This window comes from Drosophila persimilis, unplaced genomic scaffold (assembly GCF_003286085.1).
Source record: "Drosophila persimilis strain 14011-0111.01,24,50 unplaced genomic scaffold, DperRS2 tig00000124-arrow-pilon, whole genome shotgun sequence".
Lineage (NCBI taxonomy): Eukaryota > Metazoa > Arthropoda > Insecta > Diptera > Drosophilidae > Drosophila > Drosophila persimilis.
The window spans coordinates 7,135,546-7,153,655 of NW_020825294.1; the positions used below are offsets into that span (position 1 = coordinate 7,135,546).

General features: G+C 53.8%; 1 protein-coding gene across 1 annotated transcript; it reads left to right on the plus strand.

Annotated features, from left to right (window-relative positions):
- The first annotated feature begins 237 nt into the window (after positions 1-237).
- Positions 238-17,994, plus strand: LOC6602213 (protein purity of essence). The gene is made up of 13 exons (XM_026987803.1): positions 238-365; positions 550-644; positions 1,002-1,423; positions 1,480-3,679; positions 3,752-4,282; positions 4,357-10,462; positions 10,531-10,735; positions 10,805-11,491; positions 11,560-13,223; positions 13,553-14,035; positions 14,096-16,049; positions 16,109-17,705; positions 17,765-17,994. The coding sequence occupies exons 1-13, from the start codon at positions 247-249 to the stop codon at positions 17,845-17,847; spliced, it is 16,146 nt and encodes a 5,381-aa protein (XP_026843604.1). The 5' UTR covers positions 238-246; the 3' UTR covers positions 17,848-17,994.
- Positions 17,995-18,110: the final 116 nt, after the last annotated feature.

The following is an 18,110-nucleotide window of genomic DNA, read 5'->3' on the forward strand; positions in this document are numbered from 1 at the left end:
TTTTTTTGTAAGTTAAGAGGACGCCTAGAAACAGTATTATTTTCGGCGCCTTAACTCAAGTTGTTCATCTGTTTAAACAGAGGGGGTTAAGTGGGCTTAGTTTGTTTTTCACCGGTATATTTACGGTATATTTTGAAAATGAGAAGGTATATTTTGTCATATTTCTGAGGGTATACATTCTATCGGTCACACTGGCCTAGACTTTTTGCATATTTTTTAATTGGAGAATAAGATATTTTTGAAAAAATGTCGTCCCATAGCGGCGGGACCGATTGGAACTCCGTAATAAAAGCTTTGCTTTTAAGCCGCACGGGTGCATTAAACAAAAACGAAGTGGTTAATTTGCTAAAAGCAATAACCAGATGGTGAGTACTCAACAGCCTAAAGCCCCAAAAGAACTTTTTTCTTGCTGCCTGTATGGCGCAGCAAAGAAAATGAGACTGCCGCTGCAAGTGCAAAAAAGTGACTTGCAAAATTAAATATGGCCGCCGCCGCGGAACTATAACAATTTGCACCGTTTTAAAACCATATTTTGCCTCTTTTATGCAGCGAACACGAATTTTTCGACGATGAAGGCAGTTTCGTACCATTTTACACGGCCTTTGCGGCACTGGCTGCCGACAAACTTATGCAAATCAAATCAAGTAAGTTTTCTCCGCACCCCTCCGCTTCTACCTTTTAATGATTTTTCACCAAACAAAAAAAGAAAACAACAAAGCTATATGAGACATTTTTTTTCGCAATGAAATGCAATTCGTTAAGGGGTCCCACACAAACCAGCACACATCCGTGTGTATTTACTTATACCCTTTAAAGAAGAGGATGTATCATATTTCGGCAGCGGTTTGTACCGCATTCGCGGAAAGCGCGTTCGTTTGTCGCTCTGTCTGTTTATATTCAAAATGTATGTCCGCGGCCTGTTGCTAAGGGGTATCAAGGGGTCTTAAGCTTTCTTTATAAGCAAATGTGTGTACATCTTAAACATTTTGTTTTTCTTTTAGTTTGTCAGACACAGATATGCCAGCTGCACGATGCCACGGCAGTGCTTATTCGCTTTATACTCTTCCGTCTGCCAAAAGTGTCGGTCTTTGAATCGAAATGGCTATTGGCAGCCCTCAAAATGCTCTGCGAGGGCAGGGAGAATGCTTCTTCGGCTGTCGCACAGTTCGACTACAGTGCCGTGGCTGGGGTGGTGAAGAGCTCCAAACATCCGGAATCATCCAATAAGAGTATTATGTCAATGGCAGGTAGCACCACAGGTGGTGCTGGTGCTGGCGGCAGCAACGATAAAGAGTCACCAAAATTGGAGATTAAACGCTCGCGCTCGGACCTATCATCGGTTATCCTTCAGCAGCTGTTGGCGCCGCTGGAGCCGGGAAAGATGACCTGGGTGCCCCTCAGCGAAGAGATCACCGACTGCACTGTAAGAAATGCCTTTCTTCAAATGAATTTTGAATTAAATTTCATTCCTTTTGGTAGGAGCAACTTTTGGCAGCCAATGTGGAGGTGTTCCAGGAGGCAAATGGCGTCGATACCCTGTTGGACATCTGCGTGGGCCTGCCCATTCTCAGTCGCTATCGCATGAAGTACATGGAGACGATAAATGCTGGGAAACCCCTCTACCTGCCACTCACACAGGCGGAGGCCACAACTGTGAAATCATCGATGAATCACATGCTTACAGATCTCTCGATTGTGGGCCAGGCCTATGCTTTGATAGTCATGCAGCCGCTGACACCGAGCCGCATTGAAAAGCTTTCCATGTGCGGCATCTCGGCGCTGTACAATGCTGTCCTCACCTCGATAGCCACCAGTGTCTTGAGCATGGGCCAGGCGAGCAGCGCGCAGAAACAACAGCAACAACAGACGGCTGCTGCAGCGTCCACCAGCCAGGGCAGCGGCGGTGGTTTGTCCAGTGTCCAGACAAGCAAAGATCACGACGAATTTGAAGAACAGGCTAGCGGGATTGTAAACAAAGCCCTCGAAATCTATTCGAGCATTGGCGAGATGTTCAAATCCTCGGCCAGGATGTATATATATCAGAATCATTTGTGCTACGGCAGCTGGCTGCTCATCAGCGGCATCCAGGGAGCCATGGGTGCCAGTGGCAGTGCCTCGGCAGAAACGGCAGCCAAAGCGGCAGCCGCCACAAAAGTATCATCCAAAACAGAGTCGATTACAGCGCCCAGTACACCAATAGCCAGGGTGAATCTGTTCAAAGTCCAACAGGGCTTTGGAGAATTGAATGCAGCTATTGCCAATCACAGCATTAAGCTGCTGTCCGAACTGATTGAGGATCTAAAGATTGAATCCGCCTGCGGACAGAGCAGTGTCACAGATCCCGAAACGCTGCCAGAGCCAGCGCAATTTGACATCCTGCAGAATTACACATCGCTGGAAAGGATTGTGCGGGTCCTAAACACTGCCACGCTGCATCAGCTGTTCACTTTTCTGGCCACCGTGGCCTACCGCAAGGCATGCACTCTGAAGCGTGCTTCAACTAAAGACCGCACCGAATGCGATCCGATTAGCTATTCGGACTCCACGACCTGCCTGAATGAGTCCATGTCCTATTCGGACAACTCTGAAGAAGATGACAGCGAAAGCTATCTGGGGCATTGGTTCAAGGAAACCCTCTCCCCGGAAACGCACGACGACAATGCCAATACTTCGTCGCAAGAGCGCAGTGGAGAGCAGAAGAGCGCTTTGGTACCGAAACTAGATGAGCCGCACGAGTATCTGGAGCTGTCGGCAGACATCTTCTGCTTCCTGGATCAATTCCTAGCCAACCGACATGCCTACATGCAGCGCTATGTGAAGGCAGGCGTCAGCGATCAGCAGATGCTGCTGATGGCCAACATAATCAAGGACTTTGATCGCGATGTGATGCGCAACGACAGCGAACAGCAGTCGCCACCAAGTACGGCTGCTGCTGTGGCTGCTGCCACAGGAGCTGGATCTTCTGGTTCCTCTGCCAAGTGGCAGGCGTCGATGATACGTTTCTCGGGTGCTGCTGGTCGATACATACACAACCTGATCTCCACGGGACTGCTCTCCGAGCAGCTCCAATCGAATCTGCTGCAACATTTGGCCATCTCTCCGTGGTCCACGGATACGAATACATGGCCCCTACAGGTCTATCCCAGCACCCTTTCCGTTCTTGTGCAGATACTGCTGCTGAAACCCATACAGGAGAAGGAGGCCGCCTGCCTGTCGGTGTGGCATCGCTTGATCAACACGCTGGTTGATGGCGTCTGCTCCTCTTCGTCTGCCGGTGACTCGGACTACGAGGATATCAACATTGAGCATGCCCAGCTGCTGCTCTTTCTGTTCCACTCGCTCAATCTCATGCAAAAGAAATCCATCCTGCTGCTAACTGCGGGCGGGGTGATACGCTGCGCCGAAGTCTGTCGCGGCATCAGTGCCGAGCGTGTCGTCAGGAACAGCCAAATGATGCTTCTATCGCGCTTGCTCGTATTCCTAGAGTATCTGATGAAACATCTGTATCACGCACCGCCCGAACTGTTGGATCAAGTCCGCTGGATACTGTTCAGCGTGAGCAGCATGCCGGAGACGCAGAAGGTCTCCGATTTGATCAACAGTCGTACCAAACTGAACTCGTATTGCCGTCAGGATATTGAAGAGAAGTTCCGCAAGTCTTCAGGAGAATATGGATCGAGTAAGTAATCCACCAGCAGGCGATATAGCCACTCCCAATCACCAATCTCTCAATTGATTGTCTCTCCTGCAGATATACGGCCCACGTTTTATAGCCTGGTCGTAAAGGAGCCCGAAAAGGCGTATTGGGTGAGCGAATTCAAATTGGACGGCCTGGCCTGGAACTTTATACTCTGCACACCGGACAAACTCAAGTATCCGCTGCTGGTGGACGCCCTCGTGGATATCCTGAACATAGCGGACATGTCCTCGTTTTCCCGAAAGGAGAACAGCGAGAGCAACAGCATACACAATCTGTGTGCCATGCAGTATTGTTTTACCAACACCTGGAAACTGCTGCTGGGCCTGCCCCCATCCACCTCTCACGTGGAGGCGCTCCGCATTGAGCGGGCACCCAATTTGCATTCGCTGGTGTGGAGCACACGCCTGCCCTTGGCCACGTCACATTATCTGATTGTCAATAGCCTCATAAAGCAGGGCATGTACACACAGTACGCAGAGTCGTTGTACACCCAAGTGGGGGATACCACAGCCGATATACGATATAATTTGAAGCAAACAATCCTTGGTGTAGAGGCCTTCAATCAGCAGATGAGTAACAAAGGTAAGTGTGAAGCGGAATTTATGGCCGGGGCTGAGTCGAGATTAATGGTAATCTCTTTTTTTTTTTTTTTATAGGTATTCCACGCCTCTCGGAACTCATACTCTTTGATGCCTTGGTGGCCCACATGCAGGCCGTGGCCTGGGCCGAAAAGGAGGGCTTCAAGCTGCTGCGCAAGGACTGCGAGGATAGCAGCGGTGGCGACCAATCATCGTGCACCAGTGCGGCCTCCAGTAGTGGTGGTGGCAATGCCACAGACCATGATCATCCCGAGGTGTATTCCTCCAACGAATCCATCGATGAAGAGAAATCCAAGCACGAGGATGACCAGGGTCTATCCACGGAAACGCTGCAACGCAATCAAATGATCAACGAGCTGCTGATCAAGCTAATGGACTCGTATCGCTACCTATCGGAGATTGTGCGCGAGCAAATGCTCAAGCAGCTGTCGAGCACCACGCCCGAGCATGTCCTCAACTTGATAGTGCCCATTGTGAGCGATAAGCCGGCCATAATGCTGGAGCTGCATGCGGCATTCCTTAAGCTGCTGCCGAATGAGGATAAGCAATTGATAGCCAATGAATGGCCCAAGTGTTTGATGGTCAATGATTCGGCCTTCGATGGAAAACAGCATCCCGTGGAGCCATACACCCTGAATGTTATTGATGCACACATTACAGAGCTGACCAGAGGCAGCGGCGGTGTGGCCTATTCCACTTTGCATACGCTCAAACACTGCCTGAAGACGATACTCCATTTGATGGAGCTGCTGCTGCCCTACGCCTCCAATTGCACCGAAATGGATGCCCAGTTGAAGCCGCTGCTGATTGCCTCAATGCTGGACATGCGCACCGACTATCTGCAGGGCCAGAGCGAGCAGTGTCTGAGGGAAATCTTGAGCGGACTGACCCTAGAGGCGCAGAAACTGTTGCTGTACGAGCACATGATTGGCTACTGCTATCGTATGCTGATCGAATTTGCCGCAGAATTGCGACAGCCAGCGGCGGGAGGCACCCCATTGGATCAAGAGAGAGCCTTGTTCAATGAATCAATGCTGTTTGCTGTCCTAAAGACATTCATCAAGATGCTGGAGAAGCCCACAGCTGTGCAGGCCATGCGCCAGTTCTTCCATGACCAGAAGACGGGCAGCTTGACCACGCTGCTGCTGTCCTTTACGGGTACCACGCTGCCCCTGAGCTATGCCCGCAAAATGCTGCAGTTTGTCGAACGTTTGTTTGAGCAATCCACTCGAGCGGACTCCCAGTTCCAGCATGAGGACTTGGTGGATTGTTTCAGCGATCTGGCCACAGTCGATGTGGCACGTCTGAAGCTGTGGCTGGCCCACATAATCTATGGCCCAAATATGACGGCAGGCGATGTCAGCAACTCCGAGACCATGGATCCGACATGCCGCCTGCTCACGAGCATCATGCAGCCTTCGAGCAGCTCCAGTAGCAATGCCCAGACACCCACAAACATGGCCACAGTGTCGGCTATGCCCAGTATCTCTGATCAGCTAGATGCCATGGACATAGATTACGACTGCGGGGCAGCAGCAGGAGCGGCAGGAGCTGCACCCAACACTTCACAGATCTTGAGCCTGTGGCAGGCAGCGCAGCCGAATCCCTCGGAGGAGTCCTCACAGGCCTGCGATCACAGCGAAGGGGGAGAGCAGCGCCAAAGCGAACGCAATGGAGGACTACTGCTGTCCATCACCAAGTACCTAGTACGCGATCAGAGCAAGGCAGGTCCGATAGCAGCGCCCCTCTTCCAGGCCCTCCTACAGCTGGGTCAGACTTTGATCAGCCCGCCTCACGATGGCTGTGACTTTGCGGATGTCCTACAGATAATGATCACCCTGGCGGATGCCTCTCCAGCACGCGGACACGTGGCGTTGTTCAATACGACGCTGCTGTGGCTGGAGCTGGCCAAACTGCAGCTCCCCGACAAGCATTTGCGACACGCGGAAAATGTGAGCGCCCTGCTGCGGTACCTCAGCGAACTGTTGCAGAGCATTGGCTACCGTGGCAGTCGCCAGCATATGCCCCCGTGGGACGACGAACTGCAGACGGACATTGACGATCTGTACGATGAGTTGGCCGAAGAGGAACAGGACTCGCTGCTGGATGACTCCGATGAGGACACGCTGAACAACAAGCTGTGCACATTCTCGCAGACCCAAAAGGAGTTCATGAACCAGCACTGGTACCACTGTCACACCTGCAACATGATCAACACGGTCGGCGTGTGCTCTGTGTGTGCCCGGGTGTGCCACAAGGGGCACGATGTCAGCTATGCCAAGTACGGGAACTTCTTCTGCGACTGTGGTGCCAAGGAGGATGGCTCGTGTCAGGCGTTGAGTCGCAGATTGGGCTCTGGAGAGGTACGCGAGTCGGTGGGACCTGGCGGCAGCAGCAGCTGCAGCTACTTGCCCTCGCACATGAGTCTCCTGGCGAGTAAGAAGAGAAGCAACACAGCACCAGGAGCCACACAGCAGCAGCATGGAGCGCCTGCCCGCAAGGACTCGATCAGCAGTGAGAGAATCCAGCTTTTGGGGAAACTCCTCGAACCCTACCGTGAGACGTTGCAGCATCAGGAACAATGGATGCTCGTGGTCCGATGCATACTCGAGTACTTTGATGTGCTGCTGCCGTCGATAAGGGAGAACTGCACGCTCTACTCGATTGTGGGATGCCACAGGCGTGCCACTGCCGCCTTGCAGCGTCTGCATCAGCTGGAGCAGAGTTTCCAGATCACCGATCAACTGATGTTCGCCACTCTGGGCTCCCAGGAGGGGGCCTTCGAGAATGTGCGGATGAATTACTCCGGAGATCAGGGGCAGACCATCAAGCACTTGCTGACCTCTGGCACGATACGCCGCGTGGCCTTTTGTTGCCTGTCCTCGCCGCACGGACGCCGCCAGCAGTTGGCCGTGTCGCATGAGAAGGGAAAGGTCACCATACTGCAGCTATCGGCGTTGCTCAAGCAGGCAGATGCCTCCAAGCGGAAGTTGACTCTCACGCAACTGAGTTCCGCGCCCATTGCCTGCACTGTGCTCTCGCTGGCGGCCAATCCCTGCAATGAGGACTGCCTGGCCGTGTGTGGACTGAAAGAGTGCCATGTGCTGACCTTCTCGAGCAGCGGCAGCACCAATGAACACATTGTCATCACGCCCCAATTGGAGAATGGCAACTTCCTGAAGAAGGCCATGTGGCTGCCTGGCTCCCAGACTCTGCTGGCCATTGTCACCACGGATTACGTGAAGATCTACGACCTGTCGGTGGACACAATCAGTCCGAAGTACTACTATCTCGTGGCTGTTGGCAAGATCAAGGACTGCACGTTCATGTACCATCAGCAGGATGGCAGCGGGAGCTATTTCATGCTCAGTTTTACCAGCTCTGGCTACATCTATACGCAGCAGCTGGATCAGCAGAGTCTGGCCGTGCACGGCGACTTTTATGTGACAAATACCCTCGAGTTGAGCCATCAGCATATCAAGGATATCAATGGACAGGTGTGCGGCGGTGGTGTGTCCATCTATTACTCGCACGCGCTGCAGCTGCTCTTCTACAGCTACACCTGCGGCAGGAGCTTCTGTTCGCCCCTGACGAACGTAAACGAGGGTGTCAAGGGCATCTATCACTTGGACATCAACAACACAGCAGCATCGACGGCCAGCAAATCATCGTCGGCTTCGAAGGTGCCGCTCCAGTCGCTTGTGGGTTGGACAGAGGTGGCCGGGCATCCCGGACTGATCTATGCCAGCATGCATACGTCCAATAATCCAGTGATACTGATGATCACACCCGAACGCATATACATGCAGGAGATCAAGGCCCAGTCGGCCAAATCGAGGATAATGGATGTGGTGGGCATACGCCATAGCGTGGCGGGGACTGAGAAAACCACCCTACTGCTCCTGTGCGAGGACGGCAGCCTCAGGATCTTCTCGGCCCAACCAGAGCACACGAGTTTCTGGCTGTCGCCGCAGGTGCAACCTTTCGGCAATCAATTGTACAGCTCCACGCTGCTGGCAAAGAATACCACAAACAATCCGCAGGGGAAAAGCAAGGGAGGCGGCTCTGCAGCGGCTGGAAAGCTGCTCCATCGCAAGGCCAGCAGCCAACAGCACCAGAAGCAACTGACATCTGGAGGCCAGCCCATATTCCCGATTGATTTCTTTGAGCATTGCAACATGCTGGCGGACGTGGAGTTTGGCGGCAACGATCTCTTGCAGATCTACAACAAACAGAAGCTCAAGACGCGCCTCTTCTCCACGGGAATGTTTGTGGCCAGCACAAAGGCCACGGGATTCACACTGGAGGTGGTGAACAACGATCCAAATGTAGTCATGGTGGGCTTCCGTGTGATGCTGGGCACCCAGGATATCCAACGGGCACCCGTATCAGTTACGATCCTCGGACGCACCATACCCACAACGATGAGGAAGGCGCGATGGTTTGATATACCCCTGACGCGCGAGGAAATGTTCCAATCGGACAAAATGCTGAAGGTGGTGTTTGCCAAGTCGCAGGACCCCGAACATGTCACACTCCTGGACTCTATCGAGGTCTATGGCAAGTCCAAGGAGCTCGTGGGCTGGCCCGACGATAGCGAAGACGTACCGGCACCCAGCTCTGGTCCGACGCCCGTGACGGCCACGCAACAGAGTGCCGCCGCCAACTTTGGCGAGGGCTTCAATTGCATCACCCAGCTGGATCGCATGGTTAACCATCTGCTGGAGGTGCTGGACTGCGCCCTGCATCTGCTGGGCGGCAGTGCCGTGGCTGCCCCACTGCGCTCGAAGGTCGTGAAGACAGCCAGCGGACTGCTGCTGTTGCCCACACCGAATCCCGTTCAAACCCAGGCCCGCTATGTGCTGGCCACCCTCTATGGCAGTCGGGCGGCCTATCACAGCTTCAAGGATGGCGTGATCCTGCACTTCGTGCACGGCGAACTGCAGGCCATGCAGCCGAAGCTGCAGCAACTAGAATCTCTGCAAGAAATCGATCCGGAGGCCTTCTATCGCCTGATATTGCTGGTACGCGGCGTGGCCAACTCCCGTCCCCAGTCACTGGCCAAGATCTGTCTGGAGAACAGCTACGATTTGGTGCCCGACCTGATGAGGATTGTCCTGGAGCTGCACAAGATCACCCCCGATCTGGACGAGCCAGTGAATATTGTGAGACGCGGCCTGTGCCAGCCGGAGACCATCGTCCATTGTTTGGTGGAGATTATGTATGGCTTTGCATTGGCCGATCCCGGTCAAGTGGGTCGCATGACCCAGTACTTCATTGATCTGCTCAAGCACGATGCCACCGTGATCAGTCACAGCGCCAAGGAGGCACTGATCCTTCTCCTCAGTCCACGCATGAAGCGCCGCAAGGTGGCGGCCATAGCCGTCATTACGCCGCCTGCCTGCTCCACGCCCACGCCTCAAATGCAGGCCCTGCAAGCGGTGGCTGCATCGGCGGCCAACGACATCATCGAAGAGGCAGCAGGCGTGGCTGCCGGACAGGATCAAGACAATGCAGCGGCCGCTCTGCTCGAGGCAGTGGAGGGAGGACTCCCCGGACAGCAGCCGAACCACCAGCTGCTCAATCTGGAGGCGTTCATGGGCGGCGGTTTCCCCCGATTGCTGGGTCTACCCGAAGATGGCGACGACGAGGCCATCATGGACATAGCCATTGCCCTGAGTCTCCAACAGCATGGCGGAGCCGATGCCAATGCCCTGCATTCTCTGCAGCAGGGATTGGCCAATATCCAGGGCATCAGACAGGCGGCAGCCAATGCTGCAGCGGCCAGTGTTTCGGTCTCTGTGTCTGCGGGAGGCTCCGATGATGAGGGCTCCAATGTGGCCACCGATGGCTCCACGCTGCGCACCTCACCCGCAGAGCCGGCAGGCAGTGGGGGATCCGAGAGCGGTGGCAGTGGTGTGGAGAGCATTGGCGGCACATCGGCGCGCAGCAGTAACTTTGGCGATCATCCGAATACAACGTCACCGCGACAGAGTTGCAGTTCCGTCAAGGATGGAGAGCCGGGCGAGGAGCAGCAGCCAGGACCCAGTGGCTCTGGTGGCTCTGCCTCTGCCCCAGGAGGCGGCCTGAGCGCCATGAGCAGCACCGAGGACAACAACGAGATCAACGAAGATGAAAAGCTGCAGAAACTGCACGATTTAAGGTGAGAAAATATCCCAAGAATATCGCAATCTCTTAATCTCTAATCGTTTGATTGTCTCTGCATTGCAGGATTGCTGTTTTGGAGAGCATTATCCAGCACTTGGGCACATTCGATCTGTGCAATGGTCTGCAGGCCATACCGCTCATCCAGGTGATACACATGCTGACCACAGATCTCAATGGCAACAACGAAAGGGACCAGCAGGTGCTCCAGGAGCTGCTTCAGGCTCTAGTGGAGTACGTGGAAATAGGCAAACGTGGAGCGGCCTCAAGGGTACGAATCGGAGTCAGAGTCGGCGAGGAGCATAAACAAACCATTTCTAAATCGTATACTGTTTTGCAGATGGAGAACAAATGTCCCGGAAATGAAGTACGCCTTGCTCTATTGTCGCTCTTTGGTGTGATGATGGGCAAGACCAAATCGAAGCAAACTGGCACCACCTCGCCACCGCATCAGTTCAAGGATAACAGCTCATTTGTGGCCAGCACCACAGCGAATGTTCTGAGCAAGAGTGGGGCCTTTGTCTATGCTTTGGAGGCACTCAACACGCTCCTCGTGCACTGGAAAACCGTGCTAGGGGATCCCTATGCGCCAGGCCAAGCCGCAGCACCGATCGCGAGTGGGGGAGCCACCTCGGGACCGGGCGTACAGCTGCTCAAACCCGTTAAACACGGCCCCAAACCAGATATATCCATACTGATACCGCAGAACTATCTGAAGAACTATCCAGATATCTTTGAGTCGTACGACGGACTGCTCACGGAGATCATTGTGCGGCTGCCCTACCAGATTCTGCGGCTAAGCAGCGCCCATCCGGACAACTACGACAGCAGCTTCTGTGAGGCCATGACATTTACCTTGTGCGAGTACATGATGCTCAATCTGAATACACTGCTGCGAAGGCAGGTGCGTAAGCTGCTGATGTACATTTGCGGCAGCAAAGAGAAGTTCCGCATGTACCGCGATGGTCACTCGTTGGATGCGCATTTCCGTGTGGTCAAGAGAGTGTGCAGCATTGTAAGCAGCAAGGTAAGTGCTCTCTCTACTCTATGCCCCACTCTGGCACCGTTTAAGCTCTCTCTTTCGTCCCCCCCTAGACTGGTGCCCCGTACAATGCCAATCCGCCAATGCTCAGCTACGACTCGTTGGTGGATTTGACAGAGCATCTGCGCACCTGCCAGGAGATCAGCCAAATGCGCACTGGCAATTGGCAAAAGTTCTGTGTGGTTCATGAGGATGCCTTGGCCATGCTAATGGAGATTGCCTGCTATCAGCTAGATGATGGCGTGTCTCCCATTATTATACAGCTGCTGCAGGCGGCCGTTTGCAATATGCCAGCCAACAAGCAGCAGCAACAACAGCAGCCACCGCCAGCAGTCGTGTCGGCGTCTTCGAAGCTGCGCAGCGAGCGTGAGAAAAGCGAGGACACCGACGCCTACTATTCGAAATTCGATCCGGCACAGTGCGGGACATTTGTCCATCAGATATTTCGGTATGCCTGCGATGCTTTGATCATACGCTTCGTAAGGATCTTCCTGCTGGAGAATAATATCAGTCAGCTGCGCTGGCAGGCGCACTCCTTCATGACGGGGCTGTTCGAGCATGCCAACGAGCGGCAGCGCGAGAAGCTGTTGACCATTTTCTGGAACCTGTGGCCCCTGGTGCCCACCTATGGCCGAAGGACAGCACAATTTGTGGATCTATTGGGATACCTCACTCTGACAACACGCAGCATAACCGAACGCCTGCCAGAGTTTGTCTCGCGGGCAGTCGAAGTACTCCGGACACAGAACGAGCTGCTGTGCAAGCACCCGAATGCCCCCGTCTACACCACCCTGGAGTCGATACTGCAGATGAACGGATACTATCTGGAATCGGAGCCCTGTTTGGTGTGCAACAACCCGGAGGTGCCGATGGCCAACATCAAGCTGCCGTCGGTCAAGTCCGACTCAAAATATACCACCACAACGATGATCTACAAGCTGGTGCAGTGCCACACCATCTCGAAGCTGATTGTGCGGATTGCGGATCTGAAGCGCACGAAGATGGTGCGCACGATCAATGTGTACTACAACAATCGCAGTGTCCAGGCGGTGGTCGAGCTGAAGAACCGCCCTGCGCTGTGGCACAAGGCCCGCTCCGTTTCGCTGCAATCGGGACAGACAGAGCTGAAGATTGATTTCCCATTGCCCATCACGGCCTGCAATCTGATGATTGAATTTGCGGACTTCTTTGAGACTGTGAGCGGTTCCAGCGAGAATCTGCAGTGTCCGCGCTGCAGTGCCGCTGTGCCAGCGTATCCGGGCGTGTGCGGCAACTGCGGGGAGAATGTGTTCCAGTGCCACAAGTGTCGGGCCATCAACTATGACGAAAAGGATCCGTTCTTGTGCCACTCGTGTGGCTTCTGCAAGTACGCCAAATTCGATTTTAGCATGTATGCACGCGTCTGCTGTGCCGTGGATCCGATCGAATCGGCCGAGGATCGAGCCAAGACTGTATTGATGATACACACCTCACTGGAGCGTGCGGATCGCATCTACCACCAGCTGTTGGCCAACAAACAGCTGCTCGAGCTGCTCATCCAGAAGGTGGCCGAGCATCGCATCAATGATCGTCTTGTCGAGGACAACATGGCCAGTGTGCATAGCACTTCGCAGGTGAACAAGATCATCCAGCTGCTCGCCCAGAAATACTGCGTGGAATCACGCGCCAGCTTCGAGGAACTAAGCAAGATTGTCCAGAAAGTCAAAGCCTGCCGCAGGTGAGTTCGATGCAAACAAACGGTACCTATAGAGTATAGGGGTTTATGGTCGATGTTACAGCGAGAAGTAGCTCATTTCCGACGAGTCCATACGTCTGCCTGTCCGTCTCGTTGAATGCTTAGTTTGTAGAAGACTAAGAGTTAGGGATATTCCAATGGATGTCTGGGGCTATGGGGGCTGTGGCAAGAGAGAGGTTTATGTCTGCGAAAGAGTTGGGTGGGTGATTTATCGATCAGGAGTATGTAGTCTCACTGGTCGATATATTTCGCTGTTATGTTGCCTCTTGAGTTGGCTTTTGGTGATCCCCATTTCATTCCATCCTTTTTAGCGAGCTGGTGGCCTACGATCGCCAACAACAGGATCTGCCGCCCAGCAATCTGGCTTTGGTCTTGGGCGCCGAGAATCCCACAACGAACCGTTGCTATGGCTGCGCCTTGGCCTCCACTGAGCAGTGCCTTACCCTGCTGCGGGCCATGGCCTACAATTATGACTGTCGCATGGGTCTCTATAGCCAGGGACTGGTCAGCGAGCTGGCGGAGCATAATCTGCGCCGTGGAACACCGCAGATCCAGAACGAGGTGCGCAATCTGCTGGTGGTGTTGACCAAGGACAATGCCGAAGCGTGCATGCATCTGCTGCAGCTGGTCACGTCGCGTGTGAAGAGCGCTTTGATGGGGTCCATTCCCCTGATTAGTCTGGAGGCAGCCGTGCATCAGGAGATGACGCTGCTGGAGGTGCTTCTCAGCCAAGATGATTTATGCTGGGAATACAAGCTGAAGGTGATCTTTGAGCTGTTTATCAGCAATTGCAAGTGAGTGGAAGACAAACCCTAATGATTCTTAAAGCTAATAGCCATTTCCTCCTCGTGAAGGTTGCCCCGTGGACCGGTGGCTTCAGTGCTGCATCCCTGCCTGCGCATTCTGCAGAGTCTGATTAATCCCACGATCTCTGGCAGCGGCAGCGGCGGCAAGCCAGTATCTGCCATTGAGTTGAGCAACATTAAACTGCCCGAAGGCAACACCATCGACTATCGGGCGTGGCTCAACTCGGATCAGAATCACGAGTACTTGGCCTGGAGCAATCGCATGCCTATCAGCCACCACCAACAGGATGCACCGGCAGGCACCAAGCCAAAGAGCAGCAAACAGCAGCAGTCGGCGGGCACGGAGACACCGCCAAGAAAGACCAAGGAAGCCGCCAGGGCGGCATATCTGGGCGAGAAGTTTGGCAAACGTTGGCGTTCGAATGTGCTGGACAAGCAGCGTGTGACCAAGCCGCTGGTGTTCAATGCAGAGTGGATCCAACCGTTGCTCTTCAACGAAAACTCCCGCTTTGGCCGGCAACTGGCGTGCACGCTGCTCGGCGGACTTGCACGCACGCACGAACGCAAGCAGCAGGCTCTCAATTTGCTCACGTCCTTCCTGTATCATGTGGGGGAGGCGGGAGAGGCCAGCAACGAGTATTTGGCTCTCTACCGGAGCATTGCCACCGAGTCGCCCTGGCTGCAGTATTTGGTGCTGAGGGGAGTGCTGTGCAAGATCTCGTCGCTGCTGGCTACGGAGATAGCCAAAGTGCATTGCATGGAAGAGCATTCGCTGTCCTCGGACCTGACGCTCGGCTATGCCCTGCGCCGATATGTGGAGCTCTTGTGGCTCTTCCTCGAGTGCCCCAACATACGCAGGACCTACAAGACCCGTCTGCTGGGCCCCGTGCTCGAGAGCTACTTGGCTCTGAGAAGTCTGGTGGTTCAGCGAACCCGACACATTGACGAGGCGCAGGAGAAGCTGCTCGAAATGCTGGAGGAGATGACCAGCGGCACCGAAGAAGAGACGCGTGCCTTTATGGAGATTCTCATTGATACGGTCGACAAGACGCGCATGAATGACATCAAGACGCCGGTGTTTATCTTTGAGCGTCTGTATTCGATCATACATCCGGAGGAGCACGACGAGAGCGAGTTCTACATGACCCTGGAGAAGGATCCACAGCAGGAGGACTTCCTGCAGGGCCGCATGCTCGGCAATCCCTATCCCTCCGGCGAAATGGGTCTGGGCCCCCTGATGCGAGATGTAAAGAACAAAATCTGCACGGACTGTGAATTGATTGCCCTGCTGGAGGATGACAACGGCATGGAGCTGCTGGTGAACAATAAGATCATTAGCTTGGACCTGCCCGTCAAGGATGTGTACAAAAAGGTGTGGCTGGCCGAGGGCGGCGATCGCGATGCCATGCGTATTGTCTATCGCATGCGCGGACTGCTGGGCGATGCCACCGAGGAGTTTGTCGAGACGCTGAACAACAAGAGTCAGGAGGCGGTGGACACAGAGCAGCTATACCGCATGGCCAACGTACTGGCCGATTGTAATGGCCTTCGTGTGATGCTGGACAGGATTGGCAGTCTGCAGAGAATCTCCCGCCAGCGTGAACTTATCCAGGTTCTACTCAAGCTCTTCCTGATCTGTGTAAAAGTGCGCCGCTGCCAGGAGGTCCTGTGCCAGCCCGAGATTGGGGCCATTAATACACTGCTGAAGGTGCTACAGATGTGCCTGCAATCGGAGAATGACTCAATACAGTCGGCAGTCACCGAACAACTGCTGGAGATTATGGAAACGCTGCTCTCGAAGGCAGCCAGTGATACGCTGGACTCGTTCCTGCAGTTCTCCCTGACGTTCGGAGGGCCCGAGTATGTGTCGGCATTGATCTCCTGCACGGATTGTCCGAATGTACGCAACAATCCTTCGGTGTTGCGGCATCTCATTCGTGTGCTGGCCGCCCTGGTCTACGGGAATGAGGTGAAGATGGCCCTGCTGTGTGAGCATTTCAAGGTAGGTTTCAGGGAGAGAGTTCTTTGTGGAGCACGCTTCTTACACACTCTTTTTTTCAGGACACACTCAACTTCAAACGCTTTGACAAAGAACGCACACCCGAGGAGGAGTTCAAGCTTGAGCTCTTCTGCGTCCTGACCAATCAGATCGAGCACAATTGCATTGGCGGCACCCTCAAGGATTACATTGTCAGTCTGGGCATTGTGGAACGCTCGTTGGCCTACATCACAGAGCATGCCCCATGTGTGAAGCCCACACTCCTGCGCACCGACTCCGACGAGCTGAAGGAGTTCATTTCGCGCCCTAGTCTCAAGTATATACTGCGCTTCCTTACCGGACTCTCCAATCATCACGAGGCCACTCAGGTGGCCATCAGCAAGGACATTATACCGATTATACATCGCCTAGAGCAAGTGTCCAGCGATGAGCATGTCGGCAGTCTGGCCGAGAATCTTCTAGAGGCTTTGTCAACCGATGCAGCCACCGCGGCCCGCGTCCAGCAAGTGCGTGACTTCACGCGCGCCGAAAAGAAACGTCTGGCCATGGCCACGCGCGAGAAACAACTGGATGCCTTGGGTATGCGTACGAACGAGAAGGGACAGGTGACGGCCAAGGGCTCTATACTGCAAAAGATCGAGAAACTGCGCGACGAGACTGGGCTGACGTGTTTCATCTGCCGCGAGGGGTATGCCTGCCAGCCCGAAAAGGTGCTGGGCATCTATACGTTCACCAAGCGCTGCAACGTGGAGGAATTCGAGCTGAAGTCCCGCAAAACCATTGGCTACACCACGGTGACCCATTTCAATGTGGTCCATGTGGACTGTCACACCTCAGCGATTCGTTTGACCCGCGGCCGTGATGAATGGGAGCGGGCTAGTCTGCAGAATGCCAATACCCGATGCAATGGTCTGCTGCCGCTCTGGGGTCCGTCCGTGCTCGAGACGACCTTCTCCGCCTCGATGACGCGTCACAGCAGCTACATGCAGGAGAGCACCCAGCGTTGTGACATCTCCTACACGAGCAGCATACACGACCTGAAGCTGCTGCTGGTGCGTTTCGCCTGGGAGCGTAGCTTCCACGATGATGCCGGCGGCGGTGGTCCCCAGTCCAATATGCACTTTGTGCCCTACCTGCTCTTCTATTCGATCTACATGCTGCTGTCCTCGCGCTCGGCGGCCAGGGATAGCAAGACGGTACTCGCCTATCTAACAGCCCCGCCCAGCGATAAGTGGCTCGAGTGTGGCTTCGAGGTAGAGGGACCGCTGTACATGATCACCATTTCGGTGACGCTGCACAGTCGCGAGCTGTGGAACAAGCACAAGGTGGCGCATCTGAAACGAATGCTGGCCGTGGCCCAGGCACGACACGTCTCACCATCGGTGCTGTGCAAGGCTCTGCTTGCGCCGGCCGATCGCCAGGTGAAGGATTACAGTGTGTACAAGCCGTACCTGATGATGTGGGCCATGATCGATATGATATACAACATCCTGTTCAAATTGGTGACCATGCCCAAGGAGGAGGCCTGGCCAGTTTCCCTGTTCGATTACATACGCAAAAATGACGAGGCTATGCTTAAGTCAACAGATGGCATCCTACACATCCTGACTGAGGAGCTATTGCCGTGCACTTCGTTTGGCGAGTTCTGCGATGTGGCAGGTAAAATCATTCGCTTGCTTTTGCACTTTTCGTATTTTCTTAACCATATTTCTTTGTAGGACTTCTAACTCTGATCGAACAGCCGGACAGCTTCATCGAGGATCTGCTGGCCTCCCTGCCTTCGACCACAAGTTCTAGTTAAATAATTTCGATTCGTTAATAATTAAAACACACAAGGAATGCAAAAGCAAAGCAAAGGCTTACAATCTTAATACATAATATAACGTATCACATATATGTAACTATTTAATCAATAAAAATTATTCGTTTGCACAATAACTAATGTGAATCAAGAAGTTGAAACTCCTGTAGATTCTGTGAAATGAAACCGGAAAAATCGGAACACATTCTTTCAGTACGCGGGCATCCTCTACTATGATTTAAAAGAATTCAATTACAATTTTT